The 23,098-nt window shown below is 31.7% G+C and overlaps 1 protein-coding gene across 11 annotated transcripts in view; it reads right to left on the bottom strand.

Moving 5' to 3' along the window:
- LOC107452250 (histone-lysine N-methyltransferase 2C) overlaps positions 1-23,098 on the bottom strand; it is a 156,375-nt gene that overhangs the window by 67,594 nt on the left and 65,683 nt on the right. For 10 of the 11 annotated variants that reach the window (XM_071187063.1, XM_071187065.1, XM_071187066.1 and 7 more), the window contains 11 exons: positions 22,330-22,465; positions 20,863-21,041; positions 19,006-19,079; positions 18,305-18,358; positions 15,604-15,730; positions 10,352-10,572; positions 7,799-8,687; positions 6,499-6,921; positions 2,378-3,574; positions 1,493-1,812; positions 337-522 (listed from right to left, as the gene is read on the bottom strand). In XM_071187063.1, the coding sequence (XP_071043164.1) occupies positions 337-522; positions 1,493-1,812; positions 2,378-3,574; positions 6,499-6,921; positions 7,799-8,687; positions 10,352-10,572; positions 15,604-15,730; positions 18,305-18,358; positions 19,006-19,079; positions 20,863-21,041; positions 22,330-22,465 (3,806 nt within the window). The remainder of the gene's footprint in view (positions 1-336; positions 523-1,492; positions 1,813-2,377; positions 3,575-6,498; positions 6,922-7,798; positions 8,688-10,351; positions 10,573-15,603; positions 15,731-18,304; positions 18,359-19,005; positions 19,080-20,862; positions 21,042-22,329; positions 22,466-23,098) is intronic. The other variant, XM_071187070.1, reaches the window with a different exon arrangement.

Here is a 23,098-nt window from a genome sequence, read left to right as displayed (position 1 = left end):
TATATATATATATATAATTTCTGAGGCATTAAATGTGCTTTAAGTAAACATAGAATACAGAGTTAGGCAGGCAAGTACAAGGTTTCTCATATCAAGTAATCCTTTTTTTTTAAAATGTCAGGAATCATAACAAAGTAACTTCTTTGCTATATCTATGATAAAAAGTTATGGCATGCAGGTAAAATATATCACTGAATAGTATAAAGAAAGAAAACATTTAGGTAAATTAATTTTCAAAAAAAAAATTTTTTTTTAGCTTAAACAAAAAGAAGAAAACTCTTTAAATAAATGCATTTGCACCAAAAGAAAAAAAGTTAAAAAAAAGGTTGAACTTACAAATTGGTGAGGAGATTGTGAGTTTTGTGGGGAAGATTGAAGAGAACTCACGGATGGATGCAAAGGACTTCTCGGAACTCCTTGCTGAGACTGCTGTAATTGTTGCTGCTGCTGCTGTTGTCGTTTCTGCTGTTTCAAGCGATAGTCTTGAACAGCAAGAGTATTCTGACGAGATTGCTTTCGAACCTTTATAAAAAAATTATGATTATTCCCAGTTATAAAGATAAACATTTAAAAAATAATAAAGTAAAAAAGCTTTTTATTTCATTGTATCTTTCACTCTAGATTCCTGCTTGTATTGGAGAGTGGAGATTGGAACAAAAAGCCTGACATTCAAGCTTTAACTGAAGTCCACCAAGTACTAGGCAGTAATTGAAGAGGTAAAAATGAGCAATTGAGTTTTCCAATTTTCATTTTTTTTCTCACTTTTTAGTTATTTTTCTCAATTTTTCCAGATCACATTTAAAAAAATTAATTTAAAAAAAATGTACTTTCGTTTTAATTATTTCTTCAAATATCACTGTTTTTTAACAAAAAATTTAAAAAGGAATAATTTTTTTTTAAAAATTATCTAAAGTGACAGGAGAAAAATAACTAAAAGGTGAGAAAAAAAATGAAAATTGGAAAACTCAATTGCTCATTTTTACCTCTTCAATTACTGCCTAGTGCTTGGTGGATTTCAGTTAAAGCTTGAATGCCAGGCTTTTTGTTCCAATCTCCACTCTCCAATACAAACAGGAGGCTAGAGTGAAAGATGAAAAGAAATAAAAAGCTTTTTTACTTCATACACATTTAATATACATTTTTTTCAATTATCTAAAGTGACAGGAAAAAATTGCTTTGTTATTTACATTTTAATTTAAATTAAAATCAAGTTATAATTTAGCATATATTCAAATTTCTCGATGCTCATTTTCAACAATGTATCTTTTTTTTTTCAATCAAAAAGAAAAAGGGGGACAGTAAATGTAAGTAAATTTCTAAAGGGGGACATTGGGCAACAAACACTTAAAAACCACTGGTTTAAGCCTTAGGTCCACAGCCCAATACCTTGTGGGTAGCGACCCATGGAGCCGCTGGTCTGAACCAAATTGTCTCTCAGACGCAATTACGAAAGCAAAAAAAATTTAGACTAGCATTTGATATAACAGTGTACCTGATCAAGCTGTTTCTGCAAGGCAGCCTGTTCTTGTGAGACTCTAGCCAACTCCACAGCATCATTTTCTGCTAACTCAGCTCCATTCTTTCGCAGCTGTCGCTGCTTAGCATTCAAAGCTTTCTTAGCCTTCCTCAGTTTAATGACTTCGGTTTCAAAATACTTCTGTCTAGAGGACAGCAAGGAATGCTGTTGCATTAAATACTTTTCATAGTTGATCAATTTCAACTTTTCCGGATCAATGAGCGACTCAGGAGTTGGAGGTGGATTCTCGGGAGCAGGGACGACAAAACTCTGAGTTAGAGTTGCAGCAACGTTACCTGTAGAAATAAAAAGAGAGATCTATACTCTGTTGCAAGTCCTCAGTTGTCATAGAAAAAAAATTTAACAAAATAGTTGCTTTTAGTAGCCTGAAGCCCTTAGTGACTAAATTTCATTAAATGACTTAATTTCCATTTATCCATTCAGTCAAGTTTGTGGCAAATATGATAATTTTTACATAAAATTTAGTGGTCTAGCACTAAATTTTTATATTAAAAAAATTAGTATCGTTGTTTCTTTTCATATAGTTGTTTCTTTTTTTCTTAAAAAATTAATGTTTTCCTTAGTTATCGAAATATGTCACCAAATCTAAGATTCCAGTAAGACTACGAAACTATAACCCTTTTTTAATAATTCTATGATATACAACTTAAAAGAAAGCACGATTTAAATTTCTGTACTATGAAAAGTCCTATTTAAATGAGTTTAGTTTTTAAAAGCATTTATGAGGCCAATGGGAAATAGACCCAAGCCTGCCATTAGAAGAAAAAAAACCAGGCTAACTTTGAAAAAAATTAATTAACTATTAAAAAGATAGCATTGAATTTTAATATTATACCATACCAGGAATTGCTGGAGCTGCCTTTTGAGGTAATCCTGATCCAGGTGACATTCCTAATGATCCTAATAATGTAGAAACAGCAGTCTTTGTCTTCAGATTTTGCATAATCGTAAGTTGCCTCGAAGCCGCCAAAGGGTTAGGTGGCTCCTGATTTTGCCACAAAAGAGAATAGGGCGGTGGTCCAAAATTATGAGAGCTTGGAGATGATGGAACACTTATATTGGGCACAGCATTGGACAAAGTAGGGTCGTGACCACCTAACAAAGAGCCGGGACCACCGAGGCTGTCATCAGGAGGGCCTGAAAACACATCATCCTTAAGCCTTTCAAAGTCTATATCACTTAGAAGTGCATCTCCATGAGGTGATATTAACCCATCTTGAGTCTGACGACGCTGCTCTCGCTTTTCTTGCTCAACAAGATCCTCCAAGAGTAAAGGCTGTTCTTGCAGAAGAAGTGGCTTATTCTGTTGAACATTTGCTGCCAGAACATTCTGCTGTGCCAGTGAAAGCTCTTGACGTAGGTTCATATTTAAATGCAGAGGGAACACACTTTTGTTCTGCACCGTCAAAGTATGCTGAGGAGATGATGGTTGTTGTACTACAGCTCCCATCCTCTGTTTGAGGGCTGTCACCATTCTATAGGATGGTGGAGGAACCAGCTGATCTGGATGTTGAACCTCTGCCCTCGATGCAGAAATATTTTGAACTTCAGGATTAAAAGGTAGACTGTGGGTTTTCTGCCGGTTGCAATGTTCCATTGCAGATTTTTCTAATTTAATGTCCACACTCGGAGAGAAGGATTGAGAGGAAAGAGTACAGCTTGAAAAAACTTGTTTAGGCTCTTCCTTGACGGTACTGGTCATCTGCTGTACGATTGGACCATCTAAACTCTTTGGTAAGTTTTGGAATCTGCTATCTAAATCTTTTTTATTGAAGTCCAAGAAATTGTCAGATAAGATATTGCTTTTAGACTCATCGACAGACTTTCGTCCTTCCATTTCTAAGCCTTTCTTTTCACCGTGGGAAAGTAAATCTTTGTCTTGCGCATCCTCTTTTATTACTTCTTCAGTAAGCTCCTCATCTTTATCATCTAAATCTAAATGCTCATCTAGTATATTGCTCTTTTCTCCCTCACCGCCTAAATTTTTATCAAGTTCTGGATCAGCATATTCCAATATGTTAAAATCATTACCAAGACCTAAAAAATAAAATATAAAAAATACATTAAAAATGCAAAGGTTGAAAATAAAATTCAAAGATTTGTGGTAGAGTGCCGTAGAGTTTTTATTAATTTATTTATTTTTTAATCAGGGCTCTTCGGTTTGCAAACAGATCCATTAACCACTATGGAAAAATAAATATATTTGTCCCCCCCCACAAGGTTTTAAATTGATACCAGGTTCTTAACTTCCTAGTCATAATTTTATTATTATTTGTCTGCCTAAAAGGCCATTGCAAATGTGTAACAGTTTAGATGTTTCAATATAACTAATGTTAGAAAGCATTTTGGATAAATATAGAACAAAAGAAATTCTATGTGTAGTTAAAAGAAATTTTTTGTTTAAACTGTACTTAGACAATGAAAAAAATAAATAAAATAAAAAAATTCCCTCGAGTTCAATGAGTTCGGGTAAACAAGAACAGAAATAGATTCTTCTTTTAACAAAGGAATGAATAACATTAGGCTGAGGAACCAAATGCAGCCATTGCATTCTTTGCTTCCAACTAAAAAATAATTGGAAAATTTAAGAGATTTACAGCTGTTTTTCAAGCTATTAACTTTTTATTGTTAAGTGTAGAAACACTAATTCAAAGTGTCAAGATTTAAATCATTTAACATTTTGATTTTTTTTTAAACGCTTTTTATTAAATATGTTTAGAACAAACATACATCAAGACTTTATTGAAACCTCTGAACGTTAGTTCCAACTTTTTCCAAACTTTTAGCTGCAAGCTTTCTTACATCAAACAACTGATTTCACCCGTGTTATTCAATTAGAGAGTGGTATATAGCAGGGAAATTTTTGTACAATTTTACCCCTGGGCTTAATGTTTGCTGCGTTAAAAATGAAAGCAATTCAATTACAATAAAAATAAATAAAATTATTTTCCTACAGAGAAAGTTAAAAACCTACTATAATTCAATCATATTAAAAAAGAGAAGTAAACTTGAAATGCTTGAATTCAAAAATAGTATACATAAATGCCAACACAGATAGGAAAAAATCCAGTAGATTTTACAAAACAATATAAATTTCTTGAAAAATTTTTACAAAATATACTAAATATTTTACACACGGGAGAATTTAGAAATTTTTATAGTTATCAAAATAAAAAAGGTGCAATACTTTCCAATTATGATTTAACATTAAATAATCCTGAAATGTTATGTATTATGTTTATTCATAATTTTGAATAGCAATAGGCCTTTAATTCATCAAAGATAGTAAGCTGAATTTTATAAATGAGGCTCAATTACTAGGTGACACTTATTTAAATGCTCAAGCAAGCAAAAATCAACACAAAAATTCCATTTCAATAAGGATTTTTTAAGGAAATAGGATTTATTTTACGGGATTTTCTAAAATGTACAAAAACCAGCAGAATTTTTATTAAGCCAGTAGACCAGGAGAAACTGGCAAAATCCAGTAGTCTACAGGAAAATCCAGTAGAATTGGCAGCTATGAGTATACATTGACTTTGAATTTCTAAAGACAAATTGATATTGTTCTTAAAAATAATTTAGCTATCATAAATTTATATAAAATCTTAATTCATTGCAACTCCTGAAACCCAATTTCCTTATCTTTTTCTCCTTTCTTCTCATTAACTTTTTTTTAAAGGCTTATCTTTTATTTTATTTTTGTGACCACTACCTGGAGCTCTAGATTATCAGTCATTAAACGGCAATACAGTGAAGATTACAGGGTTCGCCAAGTGGGCCCACTTTGAAAAAACCCGCCCGGGTTTTATTGGGTGGGCCCACCTTGAAAAAACCCACTTGGAACGATAAGTGGGTTTTTTCAACAAAAAAATAATTNTTATACGTAATTTTAATTTCACTTTCTATTAATCGTATTATAAAAACATGGAAGACCATTAAATATTTATTCCAGTTTAATTTTAATACAGGTAAAAGTCAGATGAAATTTTAGTGTTTACTTATACAACTCTATTTAATGAATAAAAATATTTTCACAGTGAAATTTATGAGCACTAAATGAAAAAACCCAAATTCCCCGGGTTTTTTCAAATAAAACCCAATTTTCCCCGGGTTTTTTAAAAAATCCCCGGGTTTTTTCAAACCCTGGAAGCTTACTATAAAAAAACTCAAATTGCCAAAAGTGGCGAGCATGTTTCAGACCTGATATCTCTCTCCCTCTCTCTATATATATATATATATGCTTTAATGTCAATTCCATCATATATCAATGTCATATTTTGGTAGTTACTTTTAGCAATCATTCTGCGAATTTCTTAGAAAAAAAATATTTTTTACGTTTACAATATAAAACTTTACATTTGTTTATTTTCTTACTTAAAACAGGGTTCCCACTCAATTTCAGAAACAAAAAATTCCCTGACTTTTCCAGGCATACCAGGTAAATTTCAATGAGAAATGAGACCATATTTTCATCAGAAAACTTTTGATTCTCTCATTTGTAACATTAAATATTAGATTTTCTGTGTAAAAAATATTATTAAATGAGGATGAGAATATTCCAGTTTGACTAAAATGTTAAATTCTTACAACAAAAAATTTTAAGAGATGTTAGAATTATATAACTGGAATCTCAATGACTGATTACTGTTACTGACAATTTTAAGACTGGTTATCTTCCCGGTATAATATAGGAATATTCCAGGTTTCTGTAAAAAAAATAATAATAATTGTAACTTGCTCTGGCTATTCCCTGATTTTTGGAGATAAAATAATATTCCCTGGCAATTCCAGGTTCTTCCTTTTCTCCCTATCCTGTGGGAATCCTGAAAAAATTTAGGGTGCATCCCCTTTTATTGAAAAATTTTATCTTGGAGAATTTTTCAATTTTTATCTTTTGATTAGAAACAGAAAAAGAATTACATAATTTTAATACATTTTTCAAAAAGTACCACACTCACCTAATAACTCATCATCATCCAATTCTAATTCACCAACATCCCCAACGTTCAAAACATCAAGGTTGCAGTTACCTCCCAACACATCTTGTTCTTCTTCAGGGGGGTTCTCGAGATCGTTCATGAGGTCATTTTTAGTGTTTGGGTCAGCACACAACTCATCTTCCATTTCTTGGTCAACAGCAGCGAGGGGCATGTAACTGGATTGTTGGGATTCTTTTTGAGTGTGCCCCAATAAAAATTCCTTGTGAGAACTTGATTGGGATTCTGGTCTTTCAGGAATGTCTAGTCGACGATTGGTCTGTTGCTCAGCAGCCATGGCTGTTTGGAAGGCACGATTTTGATTGGTCGAATCTGTCATTACATCACTTAATTTGATGTTGCCAACAGAACATATGATGTTGGGCTCACTTCTAACCATCTTATCTATAATTAAAAAAAATTATAAGTAAGAAAGAAAAAAAACACTTCTTCTAGGTTAGAAGCCCTGTGGCAGAATTTTTTAGAGCTATATGCAACAAAACTCTCTATCACTACTGTCCTTCTGCAAGATTTAATAATAACAAACATACATGTTACAAATTTAAAATAACAAAAGCAGTGTAAAACTATATAATTTTTTTAATAAAACATGTAATAATTTTTTAGCTTCATATTATGCATGATATTCTCGCATTTTGAGGGGAGGGGACACTTATTACTTCCTTCTTCGCATTTTGTAAATAATTATCATAATAGAATAAATAATTAAAAATCATGAAATCCGTAGCAGTAATTGCTGAAAAAAAGATCTACGTCGAAATCACGCAAATCGAGCTCTTCAAATGCGTGTTTCCTTTCGAGATTACATTGTTGTAATAAATAATATCACATAAAAAATATCGGATTTAAAAACTATGGAGAAATCAATAGCAATAACTACTAAAAATTCAACAGAATTATTGCCTTAAAAAGTAAATACTCAAATGCACGATTAGAATTTTCCATATTGTTTGAAATATATCCGGATATTTAAAATTCACATGAAAATCAATATAATTAACTGACGAAAATACAATCGAAGCATTACACCGATTTACGCTACTATCGTCGTGAATTTAGAGTGTCAAAAAATTATTATCTAAATGCATGATTCAAATATTACCTGAAAATATGTGTAGAAAAAAAATATATATATTTTTTTTTCTACTTTTCAAAAGAAAAATCTTTCTGCAAGAACTCTGTAACGTTCTACATACAACAATGTCGCCGTGTAGCTGCGATTCTGCCACGGGGGTTAGAAGTTAATTAGGTCAGAACTTACCTTCCGTCCTTGTAGGCAAAGGTGAATCTGGAGCTTTGTTTTGAAGGAGATCTCTCAAGTGCTGATGAGCTGCAAGCCTATTAGAATAAGGCAAAGACGCTTGACTAGCTTGAAGCATACTTTCCAAGTTTTGTTCCTCCAGTCGCTTGTCCTGAGAGAGCAATGCTTCTTTTTCCGATGCACTCGTAATAGGAAGACAAGCGTCTTTGTACTGGGGTGGCAACTGTTTCAGAATATTAGAAGCTTGAAAACTACCAGAAGACTGTTGCTGCTGAAGAAGGAATTGTTCCACGGTATGTAAAGCATTCTGTGCGGTGTGTACTTTGGAATTATCTGGGGGTAGATTGGAAAGTGTCACTGACGGTGATGATGGAACCTTTGACGGTGACTGTGTGTCCTGAGCACCAGCAGTAGAGCTTTGTTGAGCTTCCGAGGCACTCGGTGTTCCGATCAATTTGCTACGAGCTGGAGTCGGCTGGGAGTGAGTGTCCAAGGATGCCAAAAGCTGAGACTGAGGTGACGTTGACATTTGAAAAAAGGAATCTGAGCTGTGTGGTCTAGGTGTAGGTGGTGGCGTATTTACAGCTTCTTTTTTTATGGTAGGTGTTCCAACTCTAGTACCATCTGTTCTACAAATCAATAGAGGATTTGTGTTCCTAGAATTATTAAGAGCGGTAAACTGGGTGGTTGGTGAAGGCTGTGTAGAATGAAAGGGTGGTTCAGATTTTATAGGGTTAGAAGGTGACAGAGATGCATCCATAAGAGACATGGAAGATTCCAGCGGTGCGCGGACTTTAGAGACATGTAACAGAGATTGTGCCACTCTATCTTGCATCATTGATTTTTGCAGGGATGGGTGGTTTTCAGTAGGAAGTCTGTTAGTTTGTTGCTATAAAAATAAAATGAATTTGTAATCATGGCTTTAAAAAAAGGGAAAAATAAAAAGTAGATTACATGAAATACAGTCAAATTTATAAAATGCAAGTCTGGTTCATCGAGATCAGATGGTTGAATGATGAAAATTTTAACAAAGTGTTTGTTTGCTTAATGATAAAAAAAAACTATAAATAAGGAATTCTTCTAAAACTTCATGAAATTTTTTTTATCAAAACGATCGGAAAAATTGCTTAATGATTGGACTCTTAATGAAAATTTCATTTTTTCTTTCTTTTCCTTTCTTTCCTTTTTAATCCAATAGTAGAAAAGTAATGAAGAGCAAAGGTCTTTCAATTATCTTGTCATTAATTTATACAACCAGTTGATCCAAATGACTGTAATACTGCAACTACTGAATAAGAAACTGTGGCAGCATGTAACTTCATGTAACAAAAAGCTTTTGCTGATCAAATTTCTGATTGCAACATTTTGCTTGAAAAAAAATACTGTCATTGTTTTTGCTTCGTACCTCTAAGAAAAAATTTAGTGCAGCTTTTGAAAATTGTTGATAAAAAGGATGATTTATGGAAAATATGTGCCAAGGAAAAACTAAAACTAGGAGAAAGCATTGATTATTTTATTATACCTTTTACACTAATCCATTCATGCAGTAAGAAGAGAGAAAATATTTAGACAAGGATTTATTCTCCCCTAAACTTTTCCGATTTGTGGGAATTTTCTAACCAGTAGCCAAAACCAGTTCATAAAAGCCAGATGAATTCTTTATTAAATCAAGGGGAGCTACGATATAAAAAAATTACATAGCAGGCAGCTGCCAGGTATCTAGAAAGAAATTAGGACTTAAAAAGACCTTACCCAAAATTCCGAACTTTAAAAAATGGCCATTCACAAAATTTTAAGCCTCAAAAAGGAGAAAATTTTGTAACTTTTAGAAAATTCTACAGCCAAATCTTTCAACAAAAAATAAGCACCTTTTAGGTACTTTTTAAGCACTCAAAAATATTTTTCGAAGACTTTACATGATCATTATAAAATAACTAGATTTTGACAAAGAACTCTTTTCTTGATTATGTTAGCCATTAAGAAAATGATCAACAGATTTTATGGTTCGATTTCAGAGAGTAGAAAAGGAATCTTGAAATTGAGAATATCTTGCAAAATACAGCAGAGTTGCACATGAGAGTGCAATAATCTCACTGAGCCCAGTTTACTATATGCACACATCGACTCGCAAGTATTTCATCAAACCTGTAAAATGCAACATACACAAACCTTTGGACTGACAGTACGCTGAAATAGATAATGGTTGAATGAATTGTGAAAATGTTGAATAAAATAATGTTAAAAGCACGCTTTTGCATAATATGTGGCGAAAATTCTTCTAATAAAGAAACAAAATCACATTTTCGGAAAGCCAAAATTAAGCACTTTTTAAAAACACCCAATGAAAAAAGCACCTTTAAAGGCTTTTTAAAAAGGAAAATCGAAAATAAGCACCTTTAAGCACTTTTTAAAAACGCTATGCACCAATTTCTAACCAAGGAAAAGTTTACACAAAATACCCAACTTACTAAAAAATAAAAACTTTCTAATTTAAATAACTTTACCGTTCTTATAAATCAAATTAAATATCATAAAATGTTTAGTTCATATTACCTGCAACAAATTTTCAGAAGAGTTTAAATCCACTGCAGAAGAAGACCATCTTTTCTCGATTATTTTACTCGAATTAGGTACAAGGTTTTCTTCGGTTACAGTCCTGTTAGGAAATTGAGGAATTTCGGACAAGGATTTTGAGTGAATCAATTTGATATTCTTATCCAATTCAGCCATAGCAGCAGTATTTTCTGCTTTTTCAGATCGAGCTTTTAGAGCAGCTAATTAAGAGACGGAATAAACAAATGCATTAAAAACATGTACATTTTTTACCATATAAGAGTTTCTTTTAAAATTGAATAAAATAAATAAATTAGCATGTTTAATATTAGTTAAGCAATTAGTTTTTTTTAACAAATATGTGTATTAAAAACAGACATTTCTCCTTACAAAGGCTTCTTTTAAACAAGCAATTTAGTTACTTTTTATCAAATAATTACACTTTTTCTCCCATATAAAACTAAAACAAATTAATTAAATTTAATGAAAAAATTAATATTTAAAATAACTGTATTATCATCCAGTTTAAAAAATTGCTTTTAAACTGGAGTGGATGAATAAAAGTATTTTATTAACGATTAAAAATTTGGAAGAGTGTGAACTAATTGTAGAAACTGAAAAAAAAAGAGCGTGGGATCAGACAACCATAAATTGGGTGATGTGGACTACACGTCATACCACGTCATGTTCTTTATTGAATTTATCTGACACAGCGAATATAAAATTATGAAATATTTAAATGCGCGCAATAAACTATTTTTTTGTTCAAATAGAGCTACAGTACATAGTGAACCTTCAAGGGACCGAAATTTTGGTTCACTATAACCGGAAGTTCACTATATCCGTTACGCAGGAAATTTCACTAATGGTTCAGAAACTTCTCCCTTTTATTACATTATATTCATATAAATGACTGAAAATATTATGTAGTAGCAAAAAAATGTGTTATTTTTCATCACTCTTCGTCTTGCGTACAAATAGCTGATGAGCAACCCTCAGCATCAGATATGGAAACACTTCCTGACTCTCAGATAATTTTTCCTGAATTTCTGTTATTCCGCTTTTTAAACCCCGTCTAACCTCCCATTCGAGCACATAAAAGTAGTTTCTATAAATGGCTTTAAAAATTGGTATATGTATTTATTTTGAAGTAGAAATTTCAAAATTATTACAAAGAAAATGGGGGGGGGGGGAGAAATCAGTCGAAGACAGAAAAAAGTTCATTATATCCAACTTCCTCATTTTTTTGGTTCACTATATCCACTAAAAATAACATTATACGTGTATAGCAAGGCACGTCGAGCATTTCGAATCGAGCATTTCGTTCACTATATCCGGGAGTTCACTATAAGCCGTGTTCATTATAGCGGGGTTTGACTGTATAAGTAAGAAATTATCACTGATGTTATCTTAAAAATAGGTGATAAACTGAATCGCTTATCACCTATAGTAAAATGTAAAACAATGTCTAAGACTTAACTCATCAGAAAATTCCATTTCGTTTCTCGCTCATCCCTAGTTAATGAATGAATTAATATTTGAAAAAACTGTATTAACATCAAGTGTCATTCCACTACAAGTTTTAAAAAAATGTGTTTGAACTTGAATGGAAGAATAAAAAGTATTTTATGAAGGATTGAAAACTTGAACAAGATATAGAGAGAGGGTGAACTAATGGTACGAATTGAAAAAAAATAAAATAACTGTAAAAACATGCAAAAAAAAGTTTAGTAACTATACTTTGGAGAACCTAATTGGAAAAGTAAAATTAAATATACCGTATATTCCGGCGCATAACGCGCCCCGGCGGCACTTACGGAAATGCTCACGGTTTCGGCACCTCTTGGCATTCTTGGCGGAAACTTTTAAGTCAAACCTGCTCTGTCGCCAAATTGCTTTTGCGTAGCGTTTATAAATAAGGAATAGAATTGTTTTCACTATTTTATTACAATTTTTTTCATTGTTTTTGTNTGATATTCTTATCCAATTCAGCCATAGCAGCAGTATTTTCTGCTTTTTCAGATCGAGCTTTTAGAGCAGCTAATTAAGAGACGGAATAAACAAATGCATTAAAAACATGTACATTTTTTACCATATAAGAGTTCCTTTTAAAATTGAATAAAATAAATAAATTAGCATGTTTAATATTAGTTAAGCAATTAGTTTTTTTTTTAACAAATGTGTCTATTAAAAACAGACATTTCTCCTTACAAAGGTTTCTTTTAAACAAGCAATTTAGTTACTTTTTGTCAAATAATTACACTTTTTCTCCCATATAAAACTAAAATAAATTAATTAAATTTAATGAATAAATTAATATTTAAAAAAAACTGTATTATCATCCAGTTTAAAAAATTGCTTTTAAACTGGAGTGGATGAATAAAAACTATTTTATTAACTATTAAAAATTTGAACAAGATATAGAGAGAGTGTGAAACTAATTGTAGGAATTGAAAAAAAAAGGCGCGTGGTATCAGACAACCATAAAAGTATAAATTTGGTGACGTGGACCACACGTGCTACCACGTCATGTTCTTTATTGAATTTATCTGACACAGCAAATATAAAATAATTCAAGATTTAAATGAGCGCAATAAACTATTTTTTTGCTCAAATAGAGCTACACTATCTAGCCATTAATGACCGGACACTGTGAAGTTCGGTGGTGGAGGAATTATGGTCTGACCTTGGACCCTTGGTGTTAGTGCGTGGAACCCTGAACGCAGAAGGGTGTAGAGACATCCTGGACAATTCGGCACTTCCCACCCTGTGGCAACAGTTCGGTAATGGCCCGTTTGTGTTTCAACACGATAACACTGCCATTCATAAAGCACATGCCATCACGGACTGGTTTGATGAAATGGGGGTGCAAGAGCTTGACTGGCCATCCCAAAGTCCCGACATAAATCCAATTGAGCATCTCTGGGATGAGTTGGAGCGCCGGTTGAGGGCCAGACCACAACGCCCCAAAACCACCACTCAACCCTTCGCCATGTAACAGGAGGAATGGTGGGCAATACCTGCCGTCGTGTACCAACACCTAGTGGATAGCCTTCCTAGAAGGGTTAAAGCTGTGATTCGGGCGCGTGGCGGCCCTACGCCCTACTGACTTGATACTAGCACCTCATGTATCCGAAATGAGGGGTGTCCGGTCATTAATGGCCAGATAGTGTATAAGTAAGAAATGATCACTGATGTTATCTTAAAAATAGGTGATAAACTGAATCGCTTATCACCTATAGTAATATGTAAAACAATGTCTAAGACTTAACTCGTCAGAAAACTCCATTTCGTTTCTCGCTCATCCCTATTTACTGTATGAATTAATATTTGAAAAAACTGTATTAACATCAAGTGTCATTCCACTACAATTTTTAAAAAAAATGTATTTGAACTTGAATGGAAAAAGTATTTTATGAAGGATTGAAAATTTGAACAAGATATAGGAAGAGTGTGAACTAATAGTAGGAATTGAAAAAAAAAAAAAAATAACTGTAAAAACATGCAAAAAAAAGTTTAGTAATTATACTTTGGAGAACCTAATTGGAAAAGTAAAATTAAATATACCGTATATTCCGGCGCATAACGCGCACCCGTAATTTCCAATAACTTTTTTTAAATTTTAAGATATACTCTTCGTATAACGCGCACGAAAATTTGGATTGTACATGTGCAATATCTCGTCTAGTATCTATAGAAAACCAGAAAGCCTTTTAGTGTGTGACATGTTTTGGTCCCACCTTACAGATAATACAAAAAAAATTTTGAAAGTATGTAACACCGATATGGCAGTTATTCCGGGCGGATTGACACCATTCGTTCAGCCATTGGACGTCTGCTTAATCAAACCATTTAAAGCCAATTTAAAAAACAGTGGAACACTTGGATGTTGGAGGGCAAGAAAACCTTTACGAAAGGAGGACATATGCGTCATGCAAGTTTGGAAACAGTGTGCGAATGGATATTAAAAGTATGGGATGAAATTAAGTCTGAGATGGTTAGAAAACCATTCAAATAATCTGGACGGATCAGAAGGTGACTGTTTATTTATGGATGAGGGTAACACAGATGATGAAGACGAAACAGATTGTGATGACGTGCCTGAAGAAATAACGGAAGACGAACATAAAAACGTAATAACGAAAATCAATAAAGTATATAGGTAAAGGTATGTCATTTCCTTAAAATAAAAGTATTTTTCTATATTTAAATTTTTTTAATCTATAATTTTTTATATTCGGCGTATACCGCGCACCCGAAAATTCCAATGTTACTTTTTGTATTAAAAGTGCGCGTTATACGCCGGAATATACGGTATGTATTAAAATACTAACAGGGGTCTGTCCAGACATTTTGTGAAAGGTCCGTTTTTGGTGAAATTGTGAAAAAATTACTCACATTCTTTCAACCAGGGTCCGCTTTTATGAATTTGTGCAAATAGGGTCCGTTATTGCAAAAAAAAAAACCTTTTTCAAAGAGTTTTTAAATTGTAAAGACAGACAATTTTATGCTCAACACTGTAAAATTATAATTAAAAAAATTAAATTTTAAAAAATAAACAACAATTGCTGCTTCTAAATTAGAGATGCAACATACAAATATTTGGTATTTAGCCTATACTGCTGAACGCAGAATATTCATTTCGGACGAATAATGGAAGAATCGTCTGCCGAAGACAAAACTTAATTCGTTTACATCCATCTTTCTTGTTTTCTGCCCTGGAAAGGGTTTATTCGATTAACAAAATAATAATGAAGATAAACAAATTTGTGAAGGGTCCGATTAAAAGAAAAATCATTTTGTGAAGGGTCCGTTTTTAAGTTAAAATATTTTGTGAAGGGTCCGTTTTTATGAAAAGATATTTTGTGAAGGGTCCGTTAACGGACCCAAATTTCTTCTAAACAGACCCCTGACTAAAATTTTTTATATTTTGTATATTAGTAGATCAACAGCATGAAATGCTATCTAATAAAGTTGTATGCGAAATTGCATACTGTTGAGGTTATTTATTTTTCTCTTAACTTTTTTTGTGGTAATCTTGCATCAAGACAATAAACAACAAATCTGCTCTCCGCAGAGTGGCTCATTCAATTTAACGTATTTGTATGCATTTAATTTTAGCGGGGATCGAGGTCCGGATGAACTAAAAAAAAGGATTATATATATGTTACGTTGTTTGTGGTTATGAGACAAGTAAGTCATATGTGTCACCTTTAATGAATAATAAAATTAAAATAGTGGGTTTGAGATACCTTGCCTCTGTTCTTGTATAAGTCTCTGTTGAGCTTGTTGTTGCATTTGCCTAAAATGTTGCAACTGCTTCCATTGCTTTTCTGAATCACTGTCAGGTGCTTTATCTTTCGTACTTCTGTCAGAATCCTTCAAATAAAATACATACAATTCTTATGAGTAAAAATGCACTTATTTAAAAAACTGATATAATAAAAAAACTAAGAGAAATAATTTAATAAATATACATAATTTAATAAAAATAGCACCGATTCATACTAGTTGGGAACACTGATTTACACTAAATGTCATCCCTCTGATTTTTTTTAAATCTAAAAAGTTATAATTTCAGTCCCTGATTTTTAAGGTTATCCAAAAAGTTTAAAAATGTTTAGACTTTGATCATTCAGATTAACATAATGAATAAAAAACAATTCAGTTTAAAAGAACATGCAATAAATCACTTTTTTGAGCTATAACCTAACAAATGTCACTAATGTTATCTCTAAAATATTTGACAAAACTGAATGTCTATAAATTTAAGACAACAGCTCCCGTTAAACGTAAGAGAAAATTCCAATTTCAAAAATGTCTCTGAATTAAAAACATAATGGAAAAATCAAACTTGAATGCTATATTTTTAGTGCCTATCGTTTATCCACAACCCAGTATAGAAACACACGCACAGATTTAAAAGAGCTTGGAAGAAAATGCACATTTCAATTGAAAAGATGTAACTTGAAGCACACAAAAAAAATTATCTAAATAAATATATATCTGGAAAAAGTTTCTTAATTCAGAAAGAAGAAAATTTTCTAAATTTTCTTTTCAGCAGTTGCTTACAGTTCTTGAGCATTTTCACATGGTTTTCCGAAATCCAAAACTTTTAAAATAATATTATTACGCTACACCAATTTCAGTATTTGAGAATATCACATTTTGACATATTAAATCCATCCCATAGTAAATCCATGTGGCTTGAGTATCCTTTTTTCGGTTTTTTCTTCATGGTTTTCCAAATTCTGATGTTTTTAAGTAATAAAGTGTTATTACAACAGGAGACAGGCTTGATTCTATTGCAATTCCACGTTTTTCAATAAATTAAAAGTGGCGCGACAGCCCTAGAGGGCCAAGTCCTACTGTGCCCATCTCAGTTTTCTTGACCTTGGGCTCTGGGGTGCAGAAGCAGATGTTCCGGTCAGGTGGTCAGCTGAATGCGGAACCCCCAGTGTTTAGTTCCCAAGCATGCTTGGTACTCATTTATCGACCCACTGAAGGGATGAAAGGCTGAGTCAACCCTGCTCGGCCCGAGGATCGAACCAGGGACCTGTGGCACAGCAGCGCGAAGCGCTACCGCTCAGCCACCGGGCGTCTTTTCAATAAATTGAACTTGTTTTTTCTTCTAATTCAGTTATTTTAAAAACAATGTTATTACAACACATCTTTCGAATTTTAGTATACTGTTTGACACACTCAATTTCTGAGGATTCTATCGTAAAAACCACATTGACAATTCTTTTTCACCCTTTCAACACAGTTTTTTCCAATTCTGATATTTCATACAGTGCCACTGCTGATTTTTACGCATAAATTAAGCTTGCGGTTTTCACTTAATGAGTATTATTAGAGATTTTGAGCAATTTGGGACAAGATTGGGAAAAATGGCATTTTGAAACAATTTGGAGGTGTTTAGCGCAATGTTCGGCTGTTCTAACACTGTTCGTAGAATTACATGATAAAAAAAAAATTTGGGAAAATGCAATGACTCGTGCCTATCTATAAGGTGACCAGAAAAGCAATACACACGCTGTTTCGATTTCCGCACCCGGCTCCCACAGACCACAATGTTGACATAAAGTATCCTCACTTGTAGACGGATCATGGGTTAGACCCACAGCCGTCAGGCTAACTACGGGAAGTTTCAGTCATTTTCTTCACGNTTCTCAATATTTCTTAATTTACTTAAAATATATTTAAAATTTTACACATACCTATGATGACCTGGAGAAGTAATTGAAATTTACAAATATGTCTTTCTTTCTTGAGTTTATGATTATAATAACTATTTACTGATAAAAAATTAATATTAATCTTGAATATAAGCTTACAAAGTATCTCTCTGGCTCTCCCTTACAAACAAATAAAATAAACTGTGTTTTTAAGTTCCACCTTTGAAAATTTGATTTCCGGAAACTTTTGTGATCAATGATTTTTTGAAACGTCTGAGCCTTCCATCTCCGGAAACTTCCGGATGACGGTGAGCGAAAAATACGGAAATCCGGATTTTTTCCGGATCACAATCAACCCTGATAAGGTGACCAGAAAAGCAGTACACCCGCTGTTTCGATTTCCGCACCCGGTTCCCACAGACCAGGGTGTTGACATAAAATATCCTCACTTGTAGACGGATCATGGGTTAGACCTCTAGCCGTCAGGCTAACTACGGGAAGTTTCAGTCATTTTCCTCACGATGTAACCCAAATGCGGGCTAATTCCATCAAAAAGTCTTCCATAAAAAAATTTCTCCTAATACTTGATCCATGAGTTTCCTTGTCTTCTGGATTGGGTTCAAAATTATAAGGATAAGGAGTTGAATATTGGCAGCCGTAAACTGAAAATTCGGTTGGCTGCTCAACAATGGTTATAAAAAAAAGCACTACACCACAAACAGTCATCCTCTAACAAGTTTCACTATATTAAGTACAATTAATTAACCGTACTTACTGTACTGCTGGATCTCTGAGTTCTGGAGGCTGCTCTATTTTCTCGAGCTCTTTGCTGAGGAAAAAATAAAAGGAAGGCTTTGAATATCTTTTTACAAAATGAAAAAAATATCTTATTCAAGAAAAAAGTAGAATTAATTGAAAAACAATTTAATTTTAGTAGAATTAAAGACTAGATAAAATAGATTCATATCTTTATTTATTATGGTTCTGGTTTTCAAACAGGGCTTAGGAGCAAAATTGTCCATAGTCCTACAATAACTTTTTATAATTAGAGCTGTTCTGCAGATATTTGCAAAACTAATTAAATAAATAAATTAATAACTCTCTTGAATTATTACCATGAAATGACAAATAATATTATATTGCAAACCAATAATACGAAAAATATCAATAGGATCAGCATGTTTTGTTGTCTCCCTCTTTTAACAAGATCATAAACAATATTATTGCAAACTATTCTATTGGGGAGTAACATTACTGCCGTATAAACAATTCTTAAAAATAAGGTTTATCTCGAGTACAACAGATTAAACTTTTAAATTATTAAGATGATTTAAGCACATGGAGGATAATAAGTTTGTTAAAAAATAATAAAACTGGAAAAAATTACAACAAAAAAAATTAGAAGTTTTCATATGATCTAATAATTTAGCTTTTTTCAAACATTGCTAAAAAAGAAAAAAATTAAACCAAACTCACCAAGTAAGGCTGTCTTTTCTCTGGAGGTAAACTACGCCAAATTTTGGCAATTTGCTTCACCCTATCTGTCCAAGCTAAAAATATGTATAATTAGTTTAGATACAATTATGAAGATTCAAATAATGTGCAACAAGATATAAACCGATCTATTCAAAGATTATTTTTTAAAATTACAATATTTTAAACAAGGCATTTTATTCAAGTTTTCTCCCTTAATTTTTCAAGTTTTCTCCCTCAAGTTTTCTCAAGTTTTCTCCCTTATTCACTAAATAATGTTGTGATAGATTTGATTTATAAATATGGCACAACAAAATCATTAATGAAAAAAACAATATGCATTTACAAAGATGGAAAATCATTGTCTGCATTTAAAGAAACGTAAAATGTTGGTATGTAGATATCAAAAAAACAGCTGTTGCAGAATTAACATTAAAGCAAATTCTTAACAAAACAGCTAAAAGTGTAGAAATGTGGCAGCGAAATAGGGTAGCTAAATATGACACAACAAAATCGTTATTGAAAAATAAAACATTTGCAAAGATGGAAAATTATTAAAAGCTGGGGGAAAAAATAACCTGATTTTTTTATTTAGCTAAACTGATTTTTTTAATATTATAATTTAGGTATGAAAATTTTTTCTACAATATAATTAAAAAATACATCATTTGGGATGTATTTCATTTTTTAAAGTCTCATTTTCATAATGAAGACTTTTTACTTATATATAATAAAAAGGATATGCATTTAAATTTTCATAATTCACAATAAACAAAAAATTAAAAAAAAGGATGTGGATAATAATATGTGAATTTAAATAGGCATAATAATTATACTCGAGTATTATGCCTATTTAAATTCAGCACTTTGAAAACTTATTAAATATGTTGTTTGAGTAGATCAACCAAAGTAACTGAAAATTAATTTTTCAGATATGTTTTCTGATCTAAGCTTATTTATTCCTTATTATAAATCAAATTGACAAATAATCTTCTAATCTTTAACATTCATTAGCAAGTTGAGCTTGAAAAACTATAATCAATTTTATTATAAGTATGATTTAATTTATTCAATGACTTGTTTTTAATAATTAAATAATAACTTAAAAAATGATAGTAAGAAATGCTAACTATTTTAGCTATGATATTGTTTTTTAAATAATATTAAGTACAAATTACACATCCAATCAAATATTTTGGTAGGTAAATGATAAAAAAAAATCTTATTTAAAGCAAAAAAGTATAATTGTGATTAAACAAATCCGATTTTTTTCTTAAAAAAAAGTTATGATTTTTGCCATTTTTGTTTATTATTAAATCATTAATATTAATATTGATCCAATAGAAAAAACTATTTATTTCATAAAAACCAAATGATACTTGTTTTGACCCTCAATTCATAACATTTTGAAAAAATTTGAAAAATCATTGTTTTTCTAAATTTTTAAAAATTTATTTTCAAAAAATCCATTCAAAGTGGGCCCCTAATCATTGGGGGCCCCAGGCCATGGCCTAGTCTGGCCCAATGAGTAATCAATCCAGCCCTGGTAATGTTGCTTGCCTCTATGACTTTGGTTCACAGGTGCCCACCAGGTAACAATAAATGAGCAACACTTCCAGTAAAAGTGTTGCTCAAAGCAAAGAACGAAAGTTCAATGCCTGCCGTTACTAAAACATTTTTTATTTCCATTTGAGAAAGAGTTTCTTCTACTTAGGTTGAAAGAAACCTATTTCTTTAAGAGTGGCTTTTTTTCCCAATGTAACAGTAACTTGCCATCATTGTTCGAAGTAATAAACTTTTTTTTAAAAAAAAAAATCTCTTTCAATCTCCCAAAACATTCCATAAGATGTGGATACTGACCTGGATATTCAATTTTTAAATGTTGCAGATTTATGTTTGCGTACAAGACGGGTGATATTGTAGAGAGTAGACCAAGTTGCTCATCTGCTTCCCATTTAAGTAGGTTCTTCTGCATCTGTGTTTGGTCACACTCTGTATCAGGCCAAGAACTATTTGAATCAGGATGGTTAAGATTTTGTCTGAAAAATACAAATGTTAATTTCATTTTGAAACTTACTACACTCAGTTATAAATTTCAAAAATAAGAAAATAAGTAGGGGAAAAAAAGTAAGAAATGTCAAACCTTTTCTAACCAATAATCAAAATTCGATAACAGAAGAAATTCGAGATTGAATTTTGAAATCAATATTTTAAATATATATGTATGTAAATATATATATTTCCATTATTAATTAATTTTTCTTCCTATTAAGGGTTTTGTTTCTTAAATTATCTAAATGTTTTATTAACTAATTTTTTCTCATAGATAGCAGCATTGAAATAAAATTTGCTTCATGTTTTAACTACCAAATATACTTTTAAAATTACTTTGAACAATTTAAGCACTGTTTAATATTTTCTTCTTAGCGAATCTCTGTTAACTGTTAAATTAGTATAACTATATTTAAGGCATTTTTAACATCTGCACCACATGGGTAAGTTTGCATTTCAATTACGTTTTTATTTTCTAACCCCCTATATTTTGAGGGTCAGAAATTCAAATTGGTTGAAAAACAGGTATGTTGATTCAGAGAAAGTATGATTTTTGTGTCTGATTTCGCAGCTTAAAATATTGTATACAATAATTAATTAGCATGTTTGAGGTCACAGCCTCAAAACATTACATGGTGTGTGGCCAGTTTTTTCAATAAAAAATAAGCACCTTTTAAGTACTCAAATATTTTTAATCACTTTCCAAAAAAAAAAATCATATTTAGGATCTGTGCAGCAATAAAAATTATTTTTTTCTATCGTTTAAAGTTCTTAAATTATAAACATTAAATCAATAAAATTCAAAAACTTTACATAAACATGATAAAATAACCAGTTTCTGATAAATAATGCAGAGAAAATTGTGAAAATTAAGCATATTTTGTAATTTAGAACAACAATCGACACTCCAAAGAAAGAAAAAAGTCTCTTTCTAAAAGATCGAAAATTAGGCGCTTTTTAAAAACCCTGAGTAAAAAGAGTACCTTTATGGGTTTTTAAAAAACGTTAAAGAAAAAATAATCCCAATTAAGTACTTTTTAAAACCATCACTCGCCCTGCATTAAGAATGAGTTCTAAAAGTGAAGATCCAAGCAATAGAACAAAAGTTATTCAGGTTGGTCCACTTTTTTTGGAGCACTGCACATGCTCTTAATGATTTAAAACAATTTTAAAATTATAACTATTGGCATTGTTTATAAAAAAAATGGCAATGTAAATACATAGATTGCACTTACGCTACAAGTATAAATTATAAATGAGAAAGTAGCTACTTACAATAGGTTAGGATGCAAAATAGACTGATGTGTGGGACTCTGTTGCATAAGATAAGGTCCTCCTCCTTTATTAAGAAGAGATCCGGGTAAGCCAGGGGAAAGAATAGATAGAGGATTATCCATATTATACTTCAATCCTTAACAAAAAGTAAACAGTTAGATCTATACTTAAATGACCTCATTTCAATGTTAAATAATAGCAGAAAGAACAAAATCCAAAAACACATGCATCGGCTTATTCAGTTAAATTCTAATAAACAAAGCTAATAAAATAATGAACAATATCCTTTTTTTAAACAAAGCTATAGAATAATAAATATTTTACTGAAGAAAAAAAAACGGTAATAATGTTGCTTTTGTAGGTAGTTGCAAGCAAAAAAGGTAAAAATACTGGAGAGCAACTGGTGGAAAAGACTGAGGAAAATTACTGATTAAAACAGGTGAGAACGGCGAAAGCCGCAAATACATAAAACAAAAGTAATTTAAGAAAATCCAATAAAGTTGAATGGCAGCTTTAAAGCAACTCAACTTTGACGGATTTTCCAACATATAGTTTTTAAATTAATTTTAATTTCATATAGTAATTTAAGATTTTAAGATTAACTTCATATAGTAATTTAAGAAAATCCAATAAAGTTGAATGGCAGCTTTAAAGCAACTCAACTTTGATGGATTTTCTAACATATAGTTTTTAAATTAATTTTAAAAACCATTAATTTTTTTAAAATAATTTTTAAATAAAGTATAAAAACTTAAGAATCGTAAAATTT

Source organism: Parasteatoda tepidariorum, chromosome 10 (genome assembly GCF_043381705.1).
Source record: "Parasteatoda tepidariorum isolate YZ-2023 chromosome 10, CAS_Ptep_4.0, whole genome shotgun sequence".
Classification (NCBI taxonomy): Eukaryota; Metazoa; Arthropoda; class Arachnida; order Araneae; family Theridiidae; genus Parasteatoda; species Parasteatoda tepidariorum.
This window is presented reverse-complemented; position numbering and strand designations above follow the sequence as displayed.